Genomic DNA, 22058 nt, shown 5'->3' with positions numbered 1-22058 from the left:
TGGTCTTCGTTGTGTTTGTTTGGAGATTGAGGCTGTTGAAGTGTTGAACGCAATTGTTGACATCAACAAAAGAGCGTTCTTCCAAGAGAGATGTTGATTTTTCACTGAAAAAGAGAGTCGTGTCATCAGCATACTGCACGGCCTTTCCGTGCATTAGTGATGACTCAATGTCATTGACATATAGCAGAAACAGAATTGGGCTAAGAATAGATCCCTGAGGAACCCCATAGTCCAGTCGGATTTTGTTTGAAAGTTGATTTGAGATTTGGACAACTTGAGTTCTGTGGCTTAGAAATGATCTAAGCCACAAGTGTGGCACGCCTCGGATGCCGTGTGTTTCCAAAATGTCGAGCAGATGTTCGTGGTCAACACAATCGAATGCCTTAGATAGGTCGAGAAAGACACCTAAGGTGGTATTTCGATTTTCTATACCCTCAACAACCATTTCAACTAGATTCGCCACAGCGTCGGTAGTTGATTTTCCTTTTCTGAATCCGAATTGGTATTCAGAGAATTGGTTGTTTTGATTTAAAAACTTCAGCATTCTGATCAAAAAAGATTTTTCAAAAATTTTGCTCAAAACTGGCAAAATGGAGACAGGCCGATAATTATTTGTGGAACAGGGATCGCCCTTTTTATAAATTGGACTTACTTTTGCGGATTGTAGGAGTGAGGGAAATACTCCTTGTTCAAAAGACAAATTAAATGTGTTAGTGGGCTCAGAATATGTTTGTAACATTTCTTTATGAGCCACATAGACGTCAATTCAATATCGTTCGATTTTTTGGACGGGAGCTGTCTAAAGATTCGATCAAGCTCTTCTTCTAAAACCGGTACCAGTGCCAGTGACGTTACTGGACTATGTATTCGCCTAAGATTCACTTGAGGCTGCAATGGCCGGGGGTTTAGCTCGCAAGCCACAGACGCGAAAAATCTGTTAAACTCGTTCGCCACCTCCCCAGCCTCACATACAAGTTCATCTCCAATTTTAAGTTTGATTTGATCACCCTAACTTTTGTTATTTTTGATGATGCCCCAAATTGTTTTTGAAACATTTTTTGAAGATATAATTGATTTTGAGACATCCTTAGCTTTCGCTGCTTGGATCACTTTCTTATATGTTTTTTTGTATCGATTGAAAAAGAGTTTGAATTCAGCGTTCGAAGTGTTTTTATTGATTTCGGAAAAAAATTTTAATTTCTCTCTCGACACCAATATACCTTTTGTGATCCAATTGCTGTTTGCCTTTTTTTGACAAACTTTGATTGTTTTCGTAGGACAGCACAAATTTAGATGATAATTTAGGACCTCGTTAAACGTTTGAAACTGCTGTTCTACTGATTGCGTTAAATTTAGAAAGTTCCACGTTTCTTTGGACAGGGAAGTGTTCAGAAGAGCAATGTTTCCAGGCCTCATGACTCTTACTGTTTTTGTGATTTTGAGCTCCCTTTCGAAGTGTTTTCCACTGATTACAGCCTCTTGGCCACAGTGATCCGAGATTGCTGTGTTGACCACGGACACCGCGACACCTGGAATGTTGGAAATGATGTTGTCTATAGCTGATTGAGTAGTTGCCGTTACTCGCGTTGGAGACTTGACAAGCAACTCAAGGCCAAAAGACCTCAACAAATCCACACATCTTTTGGTGATTGGATTCTGGTTGTCCATTGCGTTAATATTGAAGTCACCCATGAGGATGAAGTCTTTTCTGTGATTGGTCAAGTCTGTAAGTAAGTGTTCAAATTTAGAAAAAAAAATTTCTTCACTTCCACTGGGAGACCTGTAAATTCCAATGACCAACAATGTTGTGTCACTGCCTTGAAGTTTGATACCAACTGCTTCATAGTCGCGATCAACTTTTCCTTGAATTGAAAAATTGGAAAAGGTGAAATTATTTTTCACAAAAATAGCAACTCCCCCTCCTTTGGAGTGGTGTCGACAGTAAACGTCTGCCAATTTGTAATTTGGAATGTGGCAAAGATGTATGTTTTTGTTGTTGAAACCGTTTTCGGTATATGATAGCAGTATGGTTATATAATTCGCTTAGGCCAATTCCGATTTAGCTTTGTCACCTTCAATTCACCCACATAAGCGGATATGAATGATTTGTAATTTTGGTTTGATATTCGTTGACTTCACATTAAGGCAGAAGTATTTCAAGAATTTAATTGTGTTGACAATGTTTCGTGGCGTCGTGAACCGAAAAAAAAACTGTGATGGTAGTCACAAGAGCGGATGAGTAAGCCAAAAAACTAAAACCTAATTTTGAAATGAACTGTGGTATGAATTTTGTAAACTGATATCAAACCAAACATATTTCATTGCACACGTTTATACCGCCCCATTGTGTATTGCGTATGTATTATTTTTTATGTGTATTCAAATTAATGTATAATTTTCACTCAGAAATCGGTAGTAGTGTTTTATAGTCAACGTAAATACAAAAATTAAATTTAAATGTATATCTAACTAGATAAATATATTTAATAATATACTACACAAAGCTGTCGCGATTCCTTACAAAAACACAAATTTAATGAAAATAACCTAAAGTACAGTTCTGAGTAAACTGAACAAGTGAACAGTAATTAGTAATGGATATAAGCGCGAGTAATTACATGTCTTGGTATGTATCCAAGTTTAGCGTATTCACTAAAGTCACTTACGGAGATTACTATCATTTGAATTTCTTTGATAACGACCGTGTTCATGGTGAAAGTAAAACTCAATTTAGGTTTATTATTTGCATCTTAAACAAATAACACCTCACCATTTGGCTTCTTTAGATATTGAGCTAACATTTCATTGTGTGGCAAAGGTACTTTATACGAGAAAGCAATTCATGAGGACTGAATAAATAGTACCTAATAATGTACACATATTTTAAACTGTTGTCTTACACGAAATATGTATTATATTATGCATTATACTTGCGTTTACACAAAGTCATATTTTATAAATGTTCAATTTAATGTAGTAAATAATTCGTATTGATATATTATTTGTAAGATAATTTATAAATAACTAATACTGGTAAAAATTTATCCTACTCGGACCACAACGTTCAGTAGGTAAATTTATGGGGAGCCCTCAATTATTTATGCGTTATCGTTAGTCCAGTAAAAGTAGTTATAGTTAATTACTGGTCTATTGATTTTTAATTTTAATTTGACCAACAAGTAAATTGCTTAGCTTTTTATTTGTTCCACACTTCATCTGAAACCAAAAAACCTGTCTGTTAATGCATATACATGTAATGGAACATCCGTTATGAAGAACCTGACATGTTTTCTTAACATGTTATTTGTCTGGCCGATAACTAACGATAACTTTCGATATAAATGTCTTACGTGTCTTGAAACTTGGTACATAGTTTCCTTTTGTTCTAAGAAAGAACAATACTTTCATTTAAGGGTCAAAGGTTAAAAACCAGCTAAGTTTCCAGGGAAAACCCCTCGCGACACACAGATAGGGGTATTGCGGCCACGAATAGAAAGCGCTCCTAATAGCTCACAATAGCCGGGGGAAATTAGACTTTATGTTCTACCTGGCCCTTCAATACTCCATTGCATTCATTTTTATTTTTAAAATTTTGAACATTCCTCTGTCTTTAAACACTCCTTATCAAATCAATGTGTGAGATAATTTCCTGATCATTCGAATTCAGCAAAGTACAGTGACAATTTTATTATATTTAGTAGTTTTTTAGTCAAAACAATTTTTTTTACTTGTACATTTCCTTACACTTCAAACTTGTCAAATATTTTAGCAATCATTCATTCCTTGTTGGTAATGAGTTCCGAAACCCTCTCCCCACGTTAATAAGTTAAATAAAAAGTTCCAGTCTTCAAGTTAATCGTTAACCTAGTTATTAGCTGCTGCATGTTTCCAAATAGCTGATTAATTTTTCTGTCTAAGACTGTTATCAAATTCAGTAAACAAGGAATTTCTACCAGTGAGTTCTTTCAATGTAATTTCCTGTGTTCAATAAAAGTGGGAAATCAGCCAGTCCTATGTTTATTTCACAAACATGTCTCTAAATATGTACCTTGCAACTTTTTCTGTAACTGTAATGCGTCTAACAAATAGTATTTTACATCAAATAAATGGAAACAAACGAGGAAAATAAGGAATTAGCAGCTGGCCCATAGTACAAGTCCCAACATTTGTCGGATTATTTACATAACTCCCAAAAGTGGGGGGTTCGTCAACAGACTACCTCACTGCACACAGCTCCAAACGCGTTAGTCCTTTTTCTGCGTATGTAAGTCCTGCCTCAGAGAACCTAGTGGAAACGCATGAACTAAGTGGCAGATGTGTGAGGCAACCCAGATTTATAAAGAATATGAATATTCTGTATTTTGCGATAGCGTGATGCATGCCAAGTGATAGTGGGCTACAATTTAATCAGCGTCAACCTTGTACTTTCTGGACGTAACCGGCCTCAAGGATAGGTTGTCCAGTACTTTCGCAACAGATAAATAAATCAACGCAGGAACAATACTACTTATAATAGGTGTTACTTATAAATGTTACTTGAGTATTGATAAGAGAAGTGCTGTCTCCTTTGCTCAGCATTTCGGGTTTAAGGTATCCATTGTGGAGTAAAATGAAGTTGGATTACTCACCTTACCAGAGCTCTGGATGCCCTTCATGGTGATGAAGAACACAACAGTCCAGGCTAGCAAGAGACACAGGACTATCCACCACTTGAGTCCTCCCGTCTCCTCCATAGAGGGCGATATGTCCAGAGTGGTGCGGTACCAGAAGTACGCCGTCTCGCTACTCTTCTCACACTCAGGAACTATCGTACCGTTGGGAAACTTGGGGCAGCTTGCCCATGGTAATGGGTTCTGTAAGCCATGTTAGTTCATGAATTGCTACACAATTTAAATAGTAATTTCATCATTATGAAGTGATTGAACTCTTTTGTTGAACATTAATGATAGCTATTACAAAATAGAATTGTTAATTTTACCCAGTGTTCATGTTTAATTTGTTACACAGTTTGAACACTTCATTATAGACATTGAACTCGTCTATATATACACATATATAAATATATATTTCATACAACAAAACCTAAAAAAGAATCAGTCAACATTTTACTAACTTTTGAAACTCCTAACCATGGGTACTAAAATAGTAACTGACATACAGGGTTTGTCCGGAAAGTAATAGGACTGAGTCGATTAAAAAAAATTTATTGAGTAAATCGTTACAATTCTTTAAAAACTTTCAAAATAGGCGCCTTCTGCGTCGATGCAGTGCTGCCAGCGCGATTTCCAAGCATTGAAGGCGTCACAAAAGGCATTCTTCGGAATAGCCTTGTGAGCCGCGGCGCAAGTTGCTTGGCTCCCCTCTGTCGTCTCCAAATGCTTGCCTTTTCAGGCAAGGAAACAAAAAAAGTCTGGGGGGCCACATCTGGGCCGTAGGGCGGCTGTGGAAGAGTTGGGATGCCGGCCTTGGTGAGGTAACTGTTCACAAGAAAGGCGGTGTGAGCCGCAATTTCTGGTCGCCAGTGAGCACTTTTGGGACCATATTCGCACACACTTTGCGCATGTTCAAATGCTCCGTCACAATTTCATGAACCACAGATTTCAGTAAATGTAACATCTGGGCAATTAAACGAATACTTAGTCGACAGTCTGAGTTCAAAACTTTGCGCACACGAGTGACATTTTCGGTGTTTGTCGAAGTCGAAGGTTTTCCAGCACGGTCTTCATCAGCGACCTCTTCCCAGCCCTCCAAAAAGGCCTGGTGCCACCGAGACACACCACTTCTTGCTAAAGCAACATCTGGGTATGCCTGCTTGATCATATCAAATGTCTCTGTCGCAGATTTACCCAGTTTCACACTGAATGTAATCGTGTACCTCTTCTCTAACGAGCGCTGCATTTTCGGCTTACACCACTCACACAAACACGTCAAATGCCTGTCCTGACTCTTCAGGTGCTTGGAGACAACTGACCAGCCGCTTGTTCGTTAGCTAGGAACGCCCTCTACCGAATCCAGTCGGTGCGCGCACGCTCCGAAGTACAGTCTCGGCAAAAGAAAATCAGACCTATTTTCCGGACAAACCCTGTATGAATGCTTCTGTTTGAAAATTATCATATTGCTCCATTATATTACATTAAATGCTTTCACTAGGAAGGCTATACCCTTAGATTTCAAGAATTGCGTGAGAAGCTGCGGGAAACTGCTAGTAATGTATACACTAATCCTTTTAATGTGGGTGTATTTGTCACACCGTTCAGTGACCCAGCTACCTTCTAGAAATTATCTAAGGCCTAAGATGTTTTGAGTATTACCAATCTCTAATATTTTTCAAATGTAATAAAAGAATGTGAAATAATTTTAAAACTGTATTTTTTAAAACACTAATTGTTGAAAATGTCGTAGATTCCTCCATCCGATTCCTTAGAATAATGTAAAACCAATCCCTGTTTATAGCAGTTTAAACATACAGGCTGAGCATTTCAGGATATGTCTTGGAGTCAATATTGTTAAAGATGTATGATCAAATAATATTCCTTGATCAACTAAGGACATTCTACGTAATATGGTTGTGAGTTATTTGGAAAAGTATTAAAGTAAAACATTCTTACTCGAAACGAGTTAAAAAAGTAGTAGAAAACCCAGGTTATGATGACGTTGTAATACAAGGCCACGAAGAAGGTGACAGTGCAGGAGGCAATACCGATGCCACCAAGCCAGGGATGGATCGTGTTCCAGACCCCGAGAGACCCCAGTCGCATCTTCTGTCCGATGCCGAGCTCGATGAGGAAGAGAGGGATGCCCTCCAGAACCAGCATCGTAAAAAATGGTATCAAAAATGCACCTGAAACCACATTAAGAAAATGTATATGGGAAAAACTCATTGACTTTTATAGAAATATAAGTTACTGGCCTAGCTTTAGCAAAGCGTATCACTCGGTGTGGGGGATGAAGGGGGCTGCGAGATTTTCACTTCTATCTGACTGACTGCCCGTACGATATCTCGAAAACTAAAAACAATTGATGTACAGACTTGAAAGTTTACATGAAGCTTAATTTTTGTATAGAAAACATCGATTATGTACCTGTCCTTCCATGGGATTTGGCTGAGCGCTAGAGAAGCCTAACTTTCCACAGGAGTCCCAAGAACGGATTGAGCTATACACTCAGAATTTCGCACATTTGGCTAAATTCTTCATTTGTCTGTCTGTCTAGTCTGGACTTGAAACTTTGTACGTAGGTAAAAATGAGTTTGATGATAGTACATATCGATGAGGTTTGACGATGGGAGTTAGTACATCCTTCACTCCGGGGTCTGCCTCGAAGACTAATTGAGCTGTAGACTTAGAATGAACATTCACTTTTACATATACAAGATCGAGTTTAATAATAGTGCATTTCAGTCTATTGAATTTGGCTGAGCGTCAGTGGAGCCTGTTACTCAGGGTAATTTACTAGGGTGTATAATTGAGCTAAACAGCGGTTGTGTGGTAATGGAAGGAACGGCTATGCCATCCTTTAGAGTTCACCATGGAATTCTAGAGATACATTTATATCGCATAGAGACTCGCGTATCAACTGTAGTGAATTCAGCCTTGTTGTGTTTATAATTCATTATAAGCTTAAAAATTTGGTTGAAACTTCCTCACCACATAGGAAAAATAAATAATTAATTAATTATAATTTCGACGAGGGAACATGTCCCTTTATGGGATTTGTCTGAGAGTTAGCGAAATGTATGATTGATGAAGATGTATAAACGAATAATACTATGGGCGGAAAGTTTGAAAGAAATTTAATTTCAACATAGGCAAGAACACGGTAGTAGTTTTGTAGTACAATATACGGATTCAGTTTTTAAATTGATGTTAACAAATTATATTTTGGAACAACCATCAATTTTTTTACCGCTGTTGATATTAACAATAATTAATAATTTAAATAATCTGAATCAATTGCTCAATAACTGTAAACACAATGTTTGTTTCAAAAGTGATGCTATTTATACAAAGAATAACAGTTCACTTGTTTTCCTGAATAAATATATTACACTGATGCAGAAAAACTCAGTGTCTTTACATAAGAGAAGTACTGTTGTACTGGTGCCTTGATGGGAGCTTTTCAACCAATTTTTTTAAAGTGATTGTGCTTTGCTATCCAGAAAGGAAGTTCTAAAAGGCTTCGAAAAATTGTAGGATATTTAATGTTATGTATATTTAATAATTTTATATTTTAATTAATTGTTTATTTAATCTTAGGTGTTATTGTTTCGGTACATTTCTATGAGCGTATATTAAACTAATATAAGTGATTAATTTTTAAAAAACCAATATGTTTGTTGTACGATATATTAAAAATTATATACGTTGATTATATTAAACGATCTAAAACCGGGCCCGCATATCACACAAGCGTGAAATAGATTTATAGAAAACAGAAAAATAATTATTTCTACAGAATTTGTTATGTAAAAACTGGAATATTTGGAGCAAATGTACATTTTACACATTTCTTCACGTAGTACATTATACTATTGATATGAATGCACAATGCATCAAATATCATTCAAAACTATTATTAGTTAGGGCCATTAATCTATATGCTCCCTACTTGATGGCAGAGTTAGGGCAGACGATGAAGGGGCCAAGAACAATGGTATAGACTGTCCCAGTGACATATATAATTAACCTTGTAGAGTACACAAGGGACAGAGAGGGGTCTGCTTGGTATGTCCTCTCACAGCTGTTGACATCCAATTATCCGCCATCCTTGACCTAAGTTAGGTAGGTAGATATAAACTACTATATGTATTTAGTATTTTATCTCATTTCTTAAGAACAATTTCGGTATACAAAGGCATTTATTAAGATGACGATTGTTTATTAGTTAAGTGAAGTACAAGGCGTGTATATAAATATTGTAATAAGTCTATTACTTTTAAATGCTAATGAACATTTTATCTTGGTAAAAGAGTTTACCTATTTTATTGAGTATCCGTGATACACACATGCATCTTGTGCCGATGTCTGCCATTAGTTCGGTAATTCACAGCACTATATTTACTAGAATAATCAATTATTTATTTAGGTGTGCTTTAGATTTCCCCGCATTGAATGATATGATGATTTTTTACTTTTTCTTGTAATACGTAATACTACCATTTTTTCATTATTTCTAAATCTTAAACACAACCCTCCACTGTCCGTACTATAGTAAACACGGCTGAATCATCGACTTAAATATAATTGTAACCATCTGAGCTAGAGTAATCGTATCTATAGTAGTAGGCGGTAGGTATGTTAAAAACTCATAATTCGTTACTAATACAATTGTTAGTATCAGAAGAGCAACATAAAGTAATTTTAACAAAAATTGGTTTAGCTTTTAATGTTGCCGAATATGGTAATTTCTAACTATAAGTAGCTTGTACTTCTATTTTTGTATGGTGATGTAGTATTTTGGCTTTGCATTTTTTGTTTTGTACAATACTATTAAGCATTATTTCCAAATGATACGAGAAAATAAAACAGAGGCAGTTTATAATTCAGCGCTTAGGCTACACCATAGACTCCATTTGTATTTTGGCCTAGAGTGCAATCTTTCAACATTATTGTCTTTCATAAATCTCAAATTTAGGATATAACAACACTACATTTACTTTAACTCTGTCCTTCAAGTAAAGGTATTAATTATTTCTATGTTTATTTTAAACAATAAAAATGTATTCATCTTAATAATTGTAGCATTTCTTAAGTCACATATTTGTAAAGAAAAATAATTTTGGAAGAAACATGAAATAGGAGCTTTTAACCCATCCTATTAGTTTAATTTTTGAGTAGTTTAACATAAGTTATAACATGCAATGTTAGAATGTGTAAACAACATTGTTTACAAGTTAAAATAACATTTAACACAATAAAAGTCACAATATTTGTCTTGAAACAATTGTTCGCAACATACAAATAATTTTTGAAAATAACTTATAAATAATAAAAATAACTTAAAAATAATAAAACATCATTACAACACGTTCCCCAGGTTAGCTTTACAAATTAGTATTACACATATCATTACCAGTATTTTACATATATCATTATATATGTAAAAATACCGACTAACAACAAATATGTTACTCTAGTGGTGGTGATAATGTAATACTGTAAAAACTACAAACTGTGTAGTATCAAATAAATTTCCAGTCTTTTAAATTTATTTTGTTATATTTTTGTAACTAAGCCGTACCTTTATTAAAACTTTGCTCTGGTTGATATATTTGTTTAAGCTAAGCCTATTCCGCTTCCCAGCTTAGATGTATCTTGAGCTTATGGATGTATTCATATTAGTTGATCTTTTAACAATTATTATTATATCAATTTATCTTAGAATGGGACTGAAGATAGAATATAGTGGGGTAGGGGTGGTTTCTAAGGGGGTCATGCAGCATGCCAAAAACTACATCCACCCCTCCCCACCAACACAACCAGCAGACCAAACCGGGAAGGGGGTATTGATCCACCCATTCACCTCACGTATCCTACCCTGTCCTATCCTCTACAGCTTTCACATTCACCCCCTCCCTAACACGTGTTTTACCCCCTGGCACATCATGTAACATTATAAATAGAATACACAATACCCTCTCCTCTCTCGTCCAATGTAAAATCTAAAATGTAGGTTTTAATCATTTGATATGCCCGTTGCTTAAAATAATCAACTAATAATTTACTTCATTTAATTATTCGTTTTGTTTATTCGTTCACAAAAACCAGTTGGATTTTAAGAGTAAAGGTGGTTTTAAAATGAGAAAAAAGAATATATTGATTTCCCCACACCGCAGGATCAGACAGGAACTTCGAAAGACACAAGTCCACCCTTGGAGTCTACATAAAGTTGTTAATAAACATCTTAATTTGTTTTGCTTTAAAAGAGTTTTTTAATATTTACTTGTATTTGCTTAATATGTTTTATTCTGTCCTTAAAGATTATTCTTGTCTAATTGACTCCGATGTGTATGTGCGTGTCAGGACGACATGAGCCTGTGACACCTAACCTGGACACAGGTATGGGTTTCTGATGTTGGCTCTGTTAGAGATCCAGGGTCTGGGAGCGGTAGATGGGGTGGATTTAACGTACGAATTTCAAGAGGAATATCGCCATCAAGCTAAATGTACCCGAAGACACACCTGAGTGTCTATGATCATCCTGTTTTGGTGAATTAGGATGGGTGTAGATATATGGATTTCTCCAAATAAACATTACTGACATTAGAAATGTCTAGGAACGTCTTACGGTTGATATAAAAGTGCCCGGTTCCACTTTTATTTGAATCGAGTAACATTCGAATCGTCATTCTATTCTTGCCGCTACATCTTCATGCTCAGTTTATATTACTCACAAAGACGGTGACCTCTGATCTACTGTGATCATTACAGTAAAATACAAACCAGATTCACGTTCCTCAAAACAAAATTATCCAATAAACTATTACCATTACGTGTTACAGTTCACATTGTTTCGAAACATTACTTAAACAGTAGGATTCTGTAAACATTAGGCCATGTAGTGTAGAGCTATCTTCAGTTGACAGATGTCCAACCTAATCAGTAATTGTGTAAGCAATCTTTCGACGCGGTTTGAGCAAGAAAACTTAATAACAACAACGGCATAAGAGCTAAATTCCAATAACAATAAATGTCAATTGTATGAAATAATAGTAATAGAATTCCTGGTATCATAAGAGTTTACTTACCCCCACCGTTCTGCTGGCAGAGATAGGGGAACCTCCAGATGTTCCCGAGACCCACTGAGTAGCCTATGATAGACAGCATGAACTGCATCTTGTTGTCCCAGGCGGCGCGCCGAGGAGCGTCTGTGGGCTCGGCGGGGGTCAGCACGATCTGCACGTTTCCGTTCCCGGAGAGCGGGGCCAGCTCGTGGCCGGTCCACCGTTCCGACTTGTTGTCCATGGCGGGGTTAACAGCTACTCGGGGGTTGTGAGGCCATACTTACCTTACAATACACAGAGAGGACGCTATCTATACGAGTGTATTTGTCGTGGATCACAGACTGTTGTGAGGCAGTGAGCCGGGACCTGAACATAACACAAAATTAAACAACTTCGTATACATTCACATATTTTATATTTGTTGAGTACCACAAAGTTAAGCGTTCGTACATGTTTTGTCATTTAGTTACACATTATTGAAAAGGCACATCGATATATAACTGCAATAATAACACAACACTATGTTTGTAATCTCCAAATAAACCATTTTTTCTGTTTCTCAAAAACCGAACGGAATAACATTTTCAAACGATATTCCATACATAAAAGCTAGCGATACATGTGATGATTATTTATTTATCTAGACTCTACTTTACTTTTAATGACATACTTATTTACATTTAACAATTTATGTACCGTCATGTCAAGATGACTGTACACTTTTATTACTCTTTTCCTCCAAGAAGTTATTGCTTAACTAATGTTTAATACCTTTACATTGTATCAAACATAATTCGCAGGTCAAAGAACATTAATCCGAAGTTAAACTCATTTGTCGTACAAACCCCAGCATCCCTACATTTCAAAGAATTTCTTAAATATTATATATATATATATAAAAGATACGGCCAAATACAAAAATAATTGAATCGGAAAAAGTAAGCGCTCTGTGGTGTAATGGTAGCACATTCACCCGGCAAGTGAGAGATCCGGGTCCGACTCCCGGCGGAGCAAGTACTTTTTGTGATTCAATGTTTATTGAAATTAAATAAGGCCATTGCCATTTATACAATTTAAGGTATATATATATATATATATATATATATGTGTGTGTGTGTGTGTGTGTGTGTGTGTGTGTGTGTGTGTGTGTGTGTGTGTGTGTGTGTGTGTGTGTGTGTGTGTGTGTGTGTGTGTGTGTGTGTGTGTGTGTGTGTTTTGTTCCATACATATCAATGGCAATAATTAATAAAAATACAGATTGAGATTGGTGGATAAAACGTGTTTTATTGATTTAAGCAGAATAACGCATCAGCCACGTATTTTAATAACTAATATCTAAGTTCTCAGATTCGCACCACGTCCGAAATATTGATGGGAAGGGAAAAAATCTTCAGTCAAGAGACTGCCACTGATGTAAAACTGTTTTTGATTTAAAATAATTCTGTTGACTGAAGATTGAAATCCCTCCAAAGTGAGGCCGTAATATTTATAGAATGTCATTGTGTAATCAATATTTCGGACGTGGTACGAACCGGAGAACTTAGATATTATTTACAACAACCATCTGCGAAAGCTAAGAACACATCTTTAGTTTATATGCAAGCACCGAGAAAAACATTTGAGAGAATTAGTAATTAAACATCTACTCCCTTCTTTAATTACAACCCTGGCGTCTATTCTTTGCTTGGCAAATTAAAAAGGAATGTTAGCTGGGGGGTATGCCGTTTGCGCAGATGGTCAAAGTTTTAATTAGCGTAGGTTTAAAATCATCAAATTCTGCCGGTGCTGCATAGCAGGTTTGATGATCCAGCTTCTGAGCAATTATGATTATTGAAGCTTCTTAGACCACGGATCAATGCTGTATGTTTTAAGCCAAAACCCCATTTGAGTATAAATAAAATGCTTGTCCTGATTGCAGTAAACACGAGTAGGATTGTAATGTAACTGTGAAATAAGAAACTCAAAATAAGAGTGAAATTTAAATGTAGTATACATTTAGTCTAATGTTTACAATACAAACATCTTCACTGTTTTAAAAAACATGAATTTATGTTAGAATTAATTATTACATTCCTAAAGTTGGATAGAAAAGTGACCACCGGCGCACATTGGTTACTCCCTTACAACGTGCATTTTTGTAAGTTTGGCCAATTTTAAAATTGTGGAAGATTACCCAGTGGATCTAATTGTAACTTTGGCCTAGAGTACAATTTTTACAACTGTATATAGTATACCAGTATTGCATTTGTAGCCAAAAGTGTCACGTTGTAATATTGACGACATTGTTAAAGCCAATAAGAATTTCCCTAACAACGTAAGTTTGTTCTCCTCAGTAGTGTAGTGGAGGGGAATGACACATTGTTCTCACACTGGTTTTTCACGGTGTTGTTTTGGTGTATTTTACAACGTGCTCCGCTGAAAGTTTGACCAATTTTATAAATATGGAAATTGTGCAATGAATCAGAATTGTATGTTTGATTATGATCGCACTTTTGTAACGTAGGCCAAAAGTATCTCTTCTCTAACTCAGATCCTAAGTCTGACGTCTTAAACCCCTCAGCCATTCCCAATCGTTATTCACAAAAGGTCGACAAATACGTCTTTGAAATAAAGGATGTTTTCATAATGTAAATAGCATTGCCTATTTATCTAATATAAAGTGTGCTAAAAATTACAAAATCTTTAAATAACTATGTTTTTAATAGCATTAGACTTGTAAATATCAGTATCCTGCAGGGATATTATTGGTCTCAATGACACATCACTTTTAAACTCATCGTATTTGGCATGAAGTAACCAGAAAGTTAAGAAAAGATGAGGAAATGGTCTGTCGTGAATGATTGATGTCACATATTGCAGAATGTCTGATATGCGCTTTTAACCAATAAACTTTTCTTTTGAGACTTGTAAGATAACAACCTCGGAAAGCTTTTAACTTCAGCTTGGAATATGCCTCAACCTCTACAAGTCTTCTTGTCCTTGAAAGTTTAAAATAGACAACATCGGCTTTTAAGAGACTTCAATTTAATACGTTCAACTTCAAATATAATTTTCTTCAAAACTATATGCTGTACATATGGCAGTCTGCTTGGATTGTCATTTACACTATGGAATAGATCGTACATTCTTTGAAAAAGAATGTTCCCTTTTAAATTACAATTAAATTATTGTTAAATTATAATGTAGCAACAGTTTACTTTCAAAATTAACAATATTTCAACTAAATATGATTACAAACACGTATAAAACAGTTACGTTACGTTTAAATGAATTTTTCTTTTTAAATTTCTCACTCGTGAGAAAACTGGTGTGAGAGTATTGAGTAAAAAAAGAGTTTGGGTAACAATTGTGAGAAAGTATTTTTAAATGATGTTTTAAAATTATTTTTATTTAAATAAGATTACTTTTAAATCAAGGCTGATACAGTAGTTAATGAAACGTATTTACACCGTTTAGGAAAATTGTATCATCTAGCTTTCTTTTATAAACAATTCGTTCATTTTTTAACGTTGGTCAGTTCATTTCCAAAAACCGTAAACGTTAGCAGGAAATTTTAAAACAGATCAAGGAAGCAAGGAAGGGTATGAACAGTGCGAGATGTACAGTAAAAAAAGCGTCGGTTAAGGGAGGTTTTAAAAAACTTATACGTTACATTTAACCTGGATACAAAGATTGCCTAAAAATTGCTTAGGTTATGTTCTCCTGGTTTTGATGTCTAAAGACTTATAAAATGTGATTGGCTTTATCTGACAGAGATACGTAATTGTTTTGTTTGCCTGCGCCGACCGTTGGTAGGTCGTCAGTTGATAAATCACCTGACTTTTAAAACTTTTAATTTGAGGATATTCTTTTGCTTTAATCTTATTCTGTTTACAAGGAGGAAAACATGTGTTATCGGAACTGAAAGATCCAATATATTATACATGATATAATATACAATAATATAAGTGTGAATCTGTATTATTTCAGACAATCCAACAGGTTGTCTCGCAAAATTCAGTGTGATTTTAAAGTTTCCATATTGATTGTATTTCTCTTTCAAAAATAAATTGCCATGAACACACATAACAACATATGTTCAGTGTACTTACTAGGTAACCTGTAATGAATTTGCAGAGATATATTCAATTTGTCTTACTGTCGCGCTTGTGTGTGTGTGTGTGTGTGTGTGTGTGTGTGTGTGTGTGTGTGTGTGTGTGTGTGTGTGTGTGTGTGTGTGTGTGTGTGTGTGTGTGTGTGTGTGTGTGTGTGTGTGTGTGTGTGTGTGTGTGTGTGTGTGTGTGTGGTGTGTGTGTGTGTGTGTGTGTGTGTGTGTGTGTGTGTGTGTGTGTGTGTGTGTGTGTGTGTGTGTAGATTAGAGTTTACAATATATTTCTTATTTATGTTAAGTAAAGAATTATTGCAATATTAAACAGAAGGATGGTGGCGAAATAAATAAACATTTCTGTCTAATGCAAATAGCTGTAGTAATTCATTAGCCATTGGGTGAGAGAGGGATGGAGGGAACAATTAAATACTGGGACGAGAACGAGCTGAGCCTGCAGTTGGCGGCCATAATTGTGGTAAACTACTCTTGATTATTTCTCTTGTTAAAATAATAATGCGCATTGTTTAGACTAAACAATCAACATTTTGATACGAATTAAGATAAACTTAACCTGAAATATAGTAACATTTGTTTCATGTTTAACATCACAACTAATATAAGTTCTACCTTCCAGTTCTTCCCACAAAAGGCAGAGCATATTATCTTCTTTGTCAACTGCGTTGTCAAGGCGGAGGCAGCTGTCAAGGTTCGTTATACCCTTCAATACCAACATTTGTCAATGGTAACCTCTCCTTCTAGGAATTTCCAAATTACTGTCTCAAATAAATGGTTTTGTCTCATTGCACACCTCTTGTAAAACAGTTTTGAGATCACATGTGAACTGACATAAATAACGGAAAGTATTTTTCCGATATTACTTGAATTAATTCGTACAAAGCGTTTGAGAGAATTTTAAGATCGCCAAGTGAATTTGAGAAGACTAGCTAAATTGGGCTATGGATTTCCAACATGGTTAAATTACTGTACAATAATTGTCTAGCTATTAATACATGTAGTTAAATATGTAATGAAATATATTTCCATTGCTTACATACTACTCGTAATTATAAACAAAATACACTAGGTACTTTAGAAAAAGTCACAGGGCGGATTTCCAATCGAGGTTAAGAACCTCAAATTTCTGTTGGGTGTAAGTTGTTGTATGTTGTACTATCGTAGTCAAAACTAATTTATCAACTTTACTGCGGCATTTGATATGATAACATTAATCATGAACTGCTACTTATAAAGCTTCAAAACTGCAGCATCAGAAGGAGTCTCTTTGGTTAGATTAGGTCGTATGCTACGGACGCACTCTTAAATCATGCCTTCTTCGAATTGAACAATGGTATAAAAATAATTTAATGGCACTGTTCTTGAGAGGAATGTTGTTTAATGTTGGTGGAGTAATCTTGACATCTAATCTTGGACCTGAAATACACACTGATTACATTAGTAAGAGGGCATCTAAATTAGCCTACTGCATCTTATAATCCAGCCATTTGAAGATGGAATCAGTTTTGGACTAGAAGCATTAAGAGTTTTATATTATACCTCAGTCAGACAGATTATGGAGTATGGAAGTGTTGTATGCACTCCATATGAGGCTGGCCTCATTGACCATTTAGAAAGAATTAAAAGGCGATTAACAGGCGCTAAGGATCTGTTCCATCCACACCAATGTCCAACCACCTATACTTTCCACAGCATCGAGAGTCCACCGAGTTGGAGCATGTTGTCTCCCCAGTACGATTTCTTCCAAGGAAGTGAAGATGAACTAAGGAGGTTTTTCTCGTGACTGCTCAGGTATGATATGTTTATAATCCAGTGCCATGAAGCTGTGTGGGGGCCTTTATGTGCTGTGGTTAGTGAGAAAGTCTACTTCAGCAGAGAGAAAAATCTTATCTCCTCTCCCTTTTCCTGATCCTCCATACTGTTCACTATACAGTAAACTTGCATAAAGATACGAAATTTTCGAAAATTCTTCTGTTATTGAACTTCTGAAATACAATTTACATTATCGATGATAAGTTGTTCATGGTGACCATGTGCTGATTATGTTTCATGCCATGGTTTGTTCTTGCTCAGCCTTACTAGAAACTTGATGGTTTTTTATTGTTAGTCAGAACACATTTATCTTATTATACTTGGCGTTGGAGATGCCGTACGATGCATTATGTTTTGTTGCGGTATGTTAATTAGACTTTAAATTGTTATCTTTGTTTATGATTATCGGATACAATTTCTAATGTAAACCGTTAAGAAATATTGTGAACTTGTTATATGTTTTATTGTTGGTTACTGAATACTCTCCTTTTATATTTTATTTTGTTAATTATTTTTAATTCTTTATATATTGCTGATCCATCACGTTTTAATCTTAGTTGACGATGAATTGTTCAGTTCATGGCTTACTGTAGTATTGCTGTATTTTTTTTAATTGCCCTATAATATTGTCAATATCTCACTTTTACCATTTATATAAACAACCAATGTCACTTAGTATTAATATTAATAGCAATTTAATTTTAAATTATCCAATCAAATGATGTTATGGAATTAGATAAATTTATAATCATTCATCTTACATTAGACTATTATTACTACTAATATCCACAAAATATCTTTATACACAATATTTACAGCAATTTTCTTTTCTTTGGACAACACAAATAGGTTATTCTTGGAAGTTACCCGTGAAAGAGCAACATATAGTTGTCGCTGTAAAAAACACTGAAAGTTTAAATCTAACACACTGAATGTTTGACCCGATGACTTATTAGTGGTTATTGAAAAATGTAGGTGCTTAAATTGGAAAGGTAAGTCTGCAGGGATTAGTGGAATTCGAGGAATAAAAACTTCTCCGAGAAACTTTTGAAGTGCATACGCTTTTTTAATCCAATAATAAAATAACAATAACTGCTGAATATGAAGATGTAAATGTATATATAGGTAGTAACTCTACTAATCTGTGTTACTTAACTTTAGGTAAAGATTGTTGTAATTATTATATTTCGCAATGAAGTGTGGTATGGTCCCGCACGACCAATCAGAGCACAGGCGCTGTTCTTTGGTTATAAGTTGTGCAACCAAATCGTGCAGACTTTTAAACGTAATACCAAAATATTGATCAAAGTTATTTGCTTAAAGAGAAATTTTACCTATTCTTCACGTATTGATGAACACGTATTTTCGTGTTTTATGCATTGATATTGATATTTTAAATCTAAATAACTTCAGAAATGCTAATAAAATTATAAATTTTAAAAGAGAAAAAAGGTCATTATGGGTTATTCTTTGGAGATAGATATACGTCATCGTAGACTTTTTCAGGCCTTTTTGAACTGTACAATTCCATAGCACAAAATTTTGTTATAAGTCATAAGGTTTAGTCAATATTGACAATGAAAGAGCTCAAAAATTTAAATTTTCGTATTATACAAACTTTTATATACTTTATATGATTAAAATACTGATGTATCACACGTAGGAACTTGCCCTATTTCATAACGGAGCAGACAGTGAAAACCGTATCAAAATCCGATGAGTAGTTTTAAAAAATATTGATGCGTAAACAGACCAACAAAAAAGCGACTTTAATTTTTACTACTTATTGATTGTAATCCGATGATAATGGTTACAGCTAAATGTCCAAAACAGTTGACATACTGACAAGTATACTCGGTATCTGGAATGTAAACGTTCGCAGTTAACTTGCCAAGGAATGCTGAGAGGCGGAAGTCAACCTGTAATCGATAGAGAACCTATCTCGATACCCTTTCAGTTGTCAAGAAATAAAACAACTAGTGTCACTTTTTTCTACTATTAATGTTAATATTTCTATACAATGTAAATAAAGGATTTTTCTAAATGTACTGATTTATTAGGATGGTGAAAATGTTTTTTGGACATTTAAATCACAATTTTACAAAAACAAACACTGATAAAAAATTCCCTTACTTTTGCCAACACACTGATATGATTGTTCCTGACTTTTTCAGGACAGTACTATGAGTTTTTGTGTGAATGAATTTTGAATTTAGCTCCGGTTCACTTCCCTTTTATTGCCGCGTCTGGTATCAGACTTGACTCCTGGAATCTGGAGTCCATAATCGTCTGAAGAGATCCAAAGAAAGTCGACGACGAAGGAGCTCTAAACGAAACATTACATCGTTTCGACATCAGAGACACATATAAATAGGTGAAGTGGTAATCTTATTATCTCATCAGGTACACAATTGAGTGCACTACGATGTGATAGATACGATCTCTAAGCACGGTGGAGCAACCGAGTTTTCTACACATAACGTAGCTACGGTAGGAAGGGTTGATTCGATTGAATTTTGAGTTCACCTCAATCTCCAGTTCATCTTCCTTTTCTTAATTTACCAGCTCATTGGTAAGATTTATTTGCCTAATCTTACTTGGATTCTCGCCTGTTAGGCTGAAAATGAAATTTCATTTCAAATTCTGAGATGATTTCATCTCAGAATATTTTAATACTCAAAGATTTGAGTATTAAAATATTTGTTGTTGCTTTTGTGACTGCATTTGATGTCTGAAACATTATATATACGGCTAAAGTCGAACCCATACGGTCAGTTTAAATTTTATATAACTTCTTTATATTTAAGAAAACAGAGCGTAGGTTGTGTAAATTGCAGAGTTAACCTGAATGTGTGGAAACAAGAATAATTAATTTTGTTCTCAGTTAGGATATTAAACATTTGTGTTCCTCATTAGCTGTGCTAAATACTATAATTAAAAGCTTTTACAGAAATCTGTACAGTGAAACCTTTATTCAGGCTATTCAGTGAAAACCTAATAATACAATTGTACATGTTTGAAGTGAACACAAGTAGATAAGATCAAAGGAACTTATTTAATTAGAAGAAGTAAAATAAAACTTATGTGAACGCGTCCTTTGTCTAAGGATACAAGTTCGGTGCAATAGCTGTCGTTACACAGCTGAGAGAAAGTAGGTCAAATCTTGTGCCTGAGATTAGTTTTCCTCAGCTTTGGCGTCATTCCTTGTGGCACTGAATTTGACTTGACAATATGAGATTTTGTTTCGACAAATTGGAAGGTTGAAGAGGCATTATACAAAAACCAACATACCTTTTTAGAATAAAATACACAATAGTGTTCTTTATTAAAAAAGGTATACATTTGTAAATTTGTAATTTGCATGTAATTAATTATATTCTATCAATTTAAGGTTTAAAACTATTTATTCAATTCTATACAAACTATAATGACTAGTATATATTTCCTTATAAAAGTGTCAGGGTTTTATCGATAAATATTCATAGATAATCTTTTTAACACGGATTTAGGCCTATCTTATGTACCTACTTTGTATCTATAAGAGGTTGGCAGGAATTTTTGGGTTATAGTTAATCTTCAAAGTAGTTTTGATCTGCTCTAAGTAAATAGCACTGCCGTGGTAGATCATCTTTCTTCGAGTTATCAGTCCTTTTGAATTTGAGTGAATGTTAATGTATTGTCTGTACAAGTTCGTACAGCGTCTTGTACATAAATCTGATTGTAGTAAAAACTGTTTTACAAGTTTGTAGTAGCATTGTCTTTGTTATCTGCATTACAGTATTGATCAAGCACTGCATACTTAATATTTACTCAAATTTACAATTATAACTATATTCTAGAATTATCTGGAAAAACTCTCTGCTCAACTGCGATTACAGAAAATGTTAAAATAAACATTGTTGTTAGGTACTATAAAGCTTACTCAGTGCTTTAAATATTATACATGTAAAAACATTTAAAACTTTAGTTAATTAATTAAACACATGGTTGTGCTGTCATTTGCAAGAGCCGTTGATGTATTAACAGGCTCTCTTAAGTTTCAAGCAATGCATTTTTTTTATGGGAATGTTAACAACTTTAGAGGCTAGTAAAGTGGAGTTCCGATGTCGGAGAGAAAGATCCTTCCTAAGTGCGTATCTAGGACCCAAGATAAACCTATCTACCAAATTTTATTTAATTATCTTTTATTTTCTATGCTGGGCGTTTGATTAATTAGATACAGTCAGTCAGGATATCACCTTTGTATATAATTTAATATTTATTAAACCTGATAAATCAAAAGAGAGTGGAGAAATATTGCTACATGACCGAAAGACTCCCGGCAACTGCCTACCCTACCAATACTCCAAACGGTCCTTAGAGTCCATTTTTTCTGGATGAAAACGTTGTTCCGCAAGGTCATTTACATGAGTTGAGAACCAT

The 22058-nt window shown here is 34.9% G+C and overlaps 1 protein-coding gene across 2 annotated transcripts in view; it reads right to left on the bottom strand.

The window, feature by feature from the left end:
- The window catches only part of LOC124365278 (sodium-dependent neutral amino acid transporter B(0)AT3), a 66773-nt gene that overhangs the window by 25344 nt on the left and 19371 nt on the right, over positions 1-22058 (bottom strand). For both annotated transcript variants that reach the window (XR_006922732.1, XM_046821242.1), the window contains exons 2-4: positions 11747-12088; positions 6609-6841; positions 4629-4853 (exon numbers count right to left, since the gene is read on the bottom strand). Coding sequence is in view for 1 of the 2 variants with exons in the window: in XM_046821242.1 (XP_046677198.1) it covers positions 4629-4853; positions 6609-6841; positions 11747-11963 (675 nt within the window). In the remaining variant the exon portion in view is untranslated. The remainder of the gene's footprint in view (positions 1-4628; positions 4854-6608; positions 6842-11746; positions 12089-22058) is intronic.

The sequence above is a fragment of the Homalodisca vitripennis genome, chromosome 1 (assembly GCF_021130785.1).
Source record: "Homalodisca vitripennis isolate AUS2020 chromosome 1, UT_GWSS_2.1, whole genome shotgun sequence".
Taxonomy (NCBI): Eukaryota; Metazoa; Arthropoda; class Insecta; order Hemiptera; family Cicadellidae; genus Homalodisca; species Homalodisca vitripennis.
Note: the sequence above shows the minus strand (reverse complement) of the source record. Positions and strands in the feature narration are given on the sequence as shown.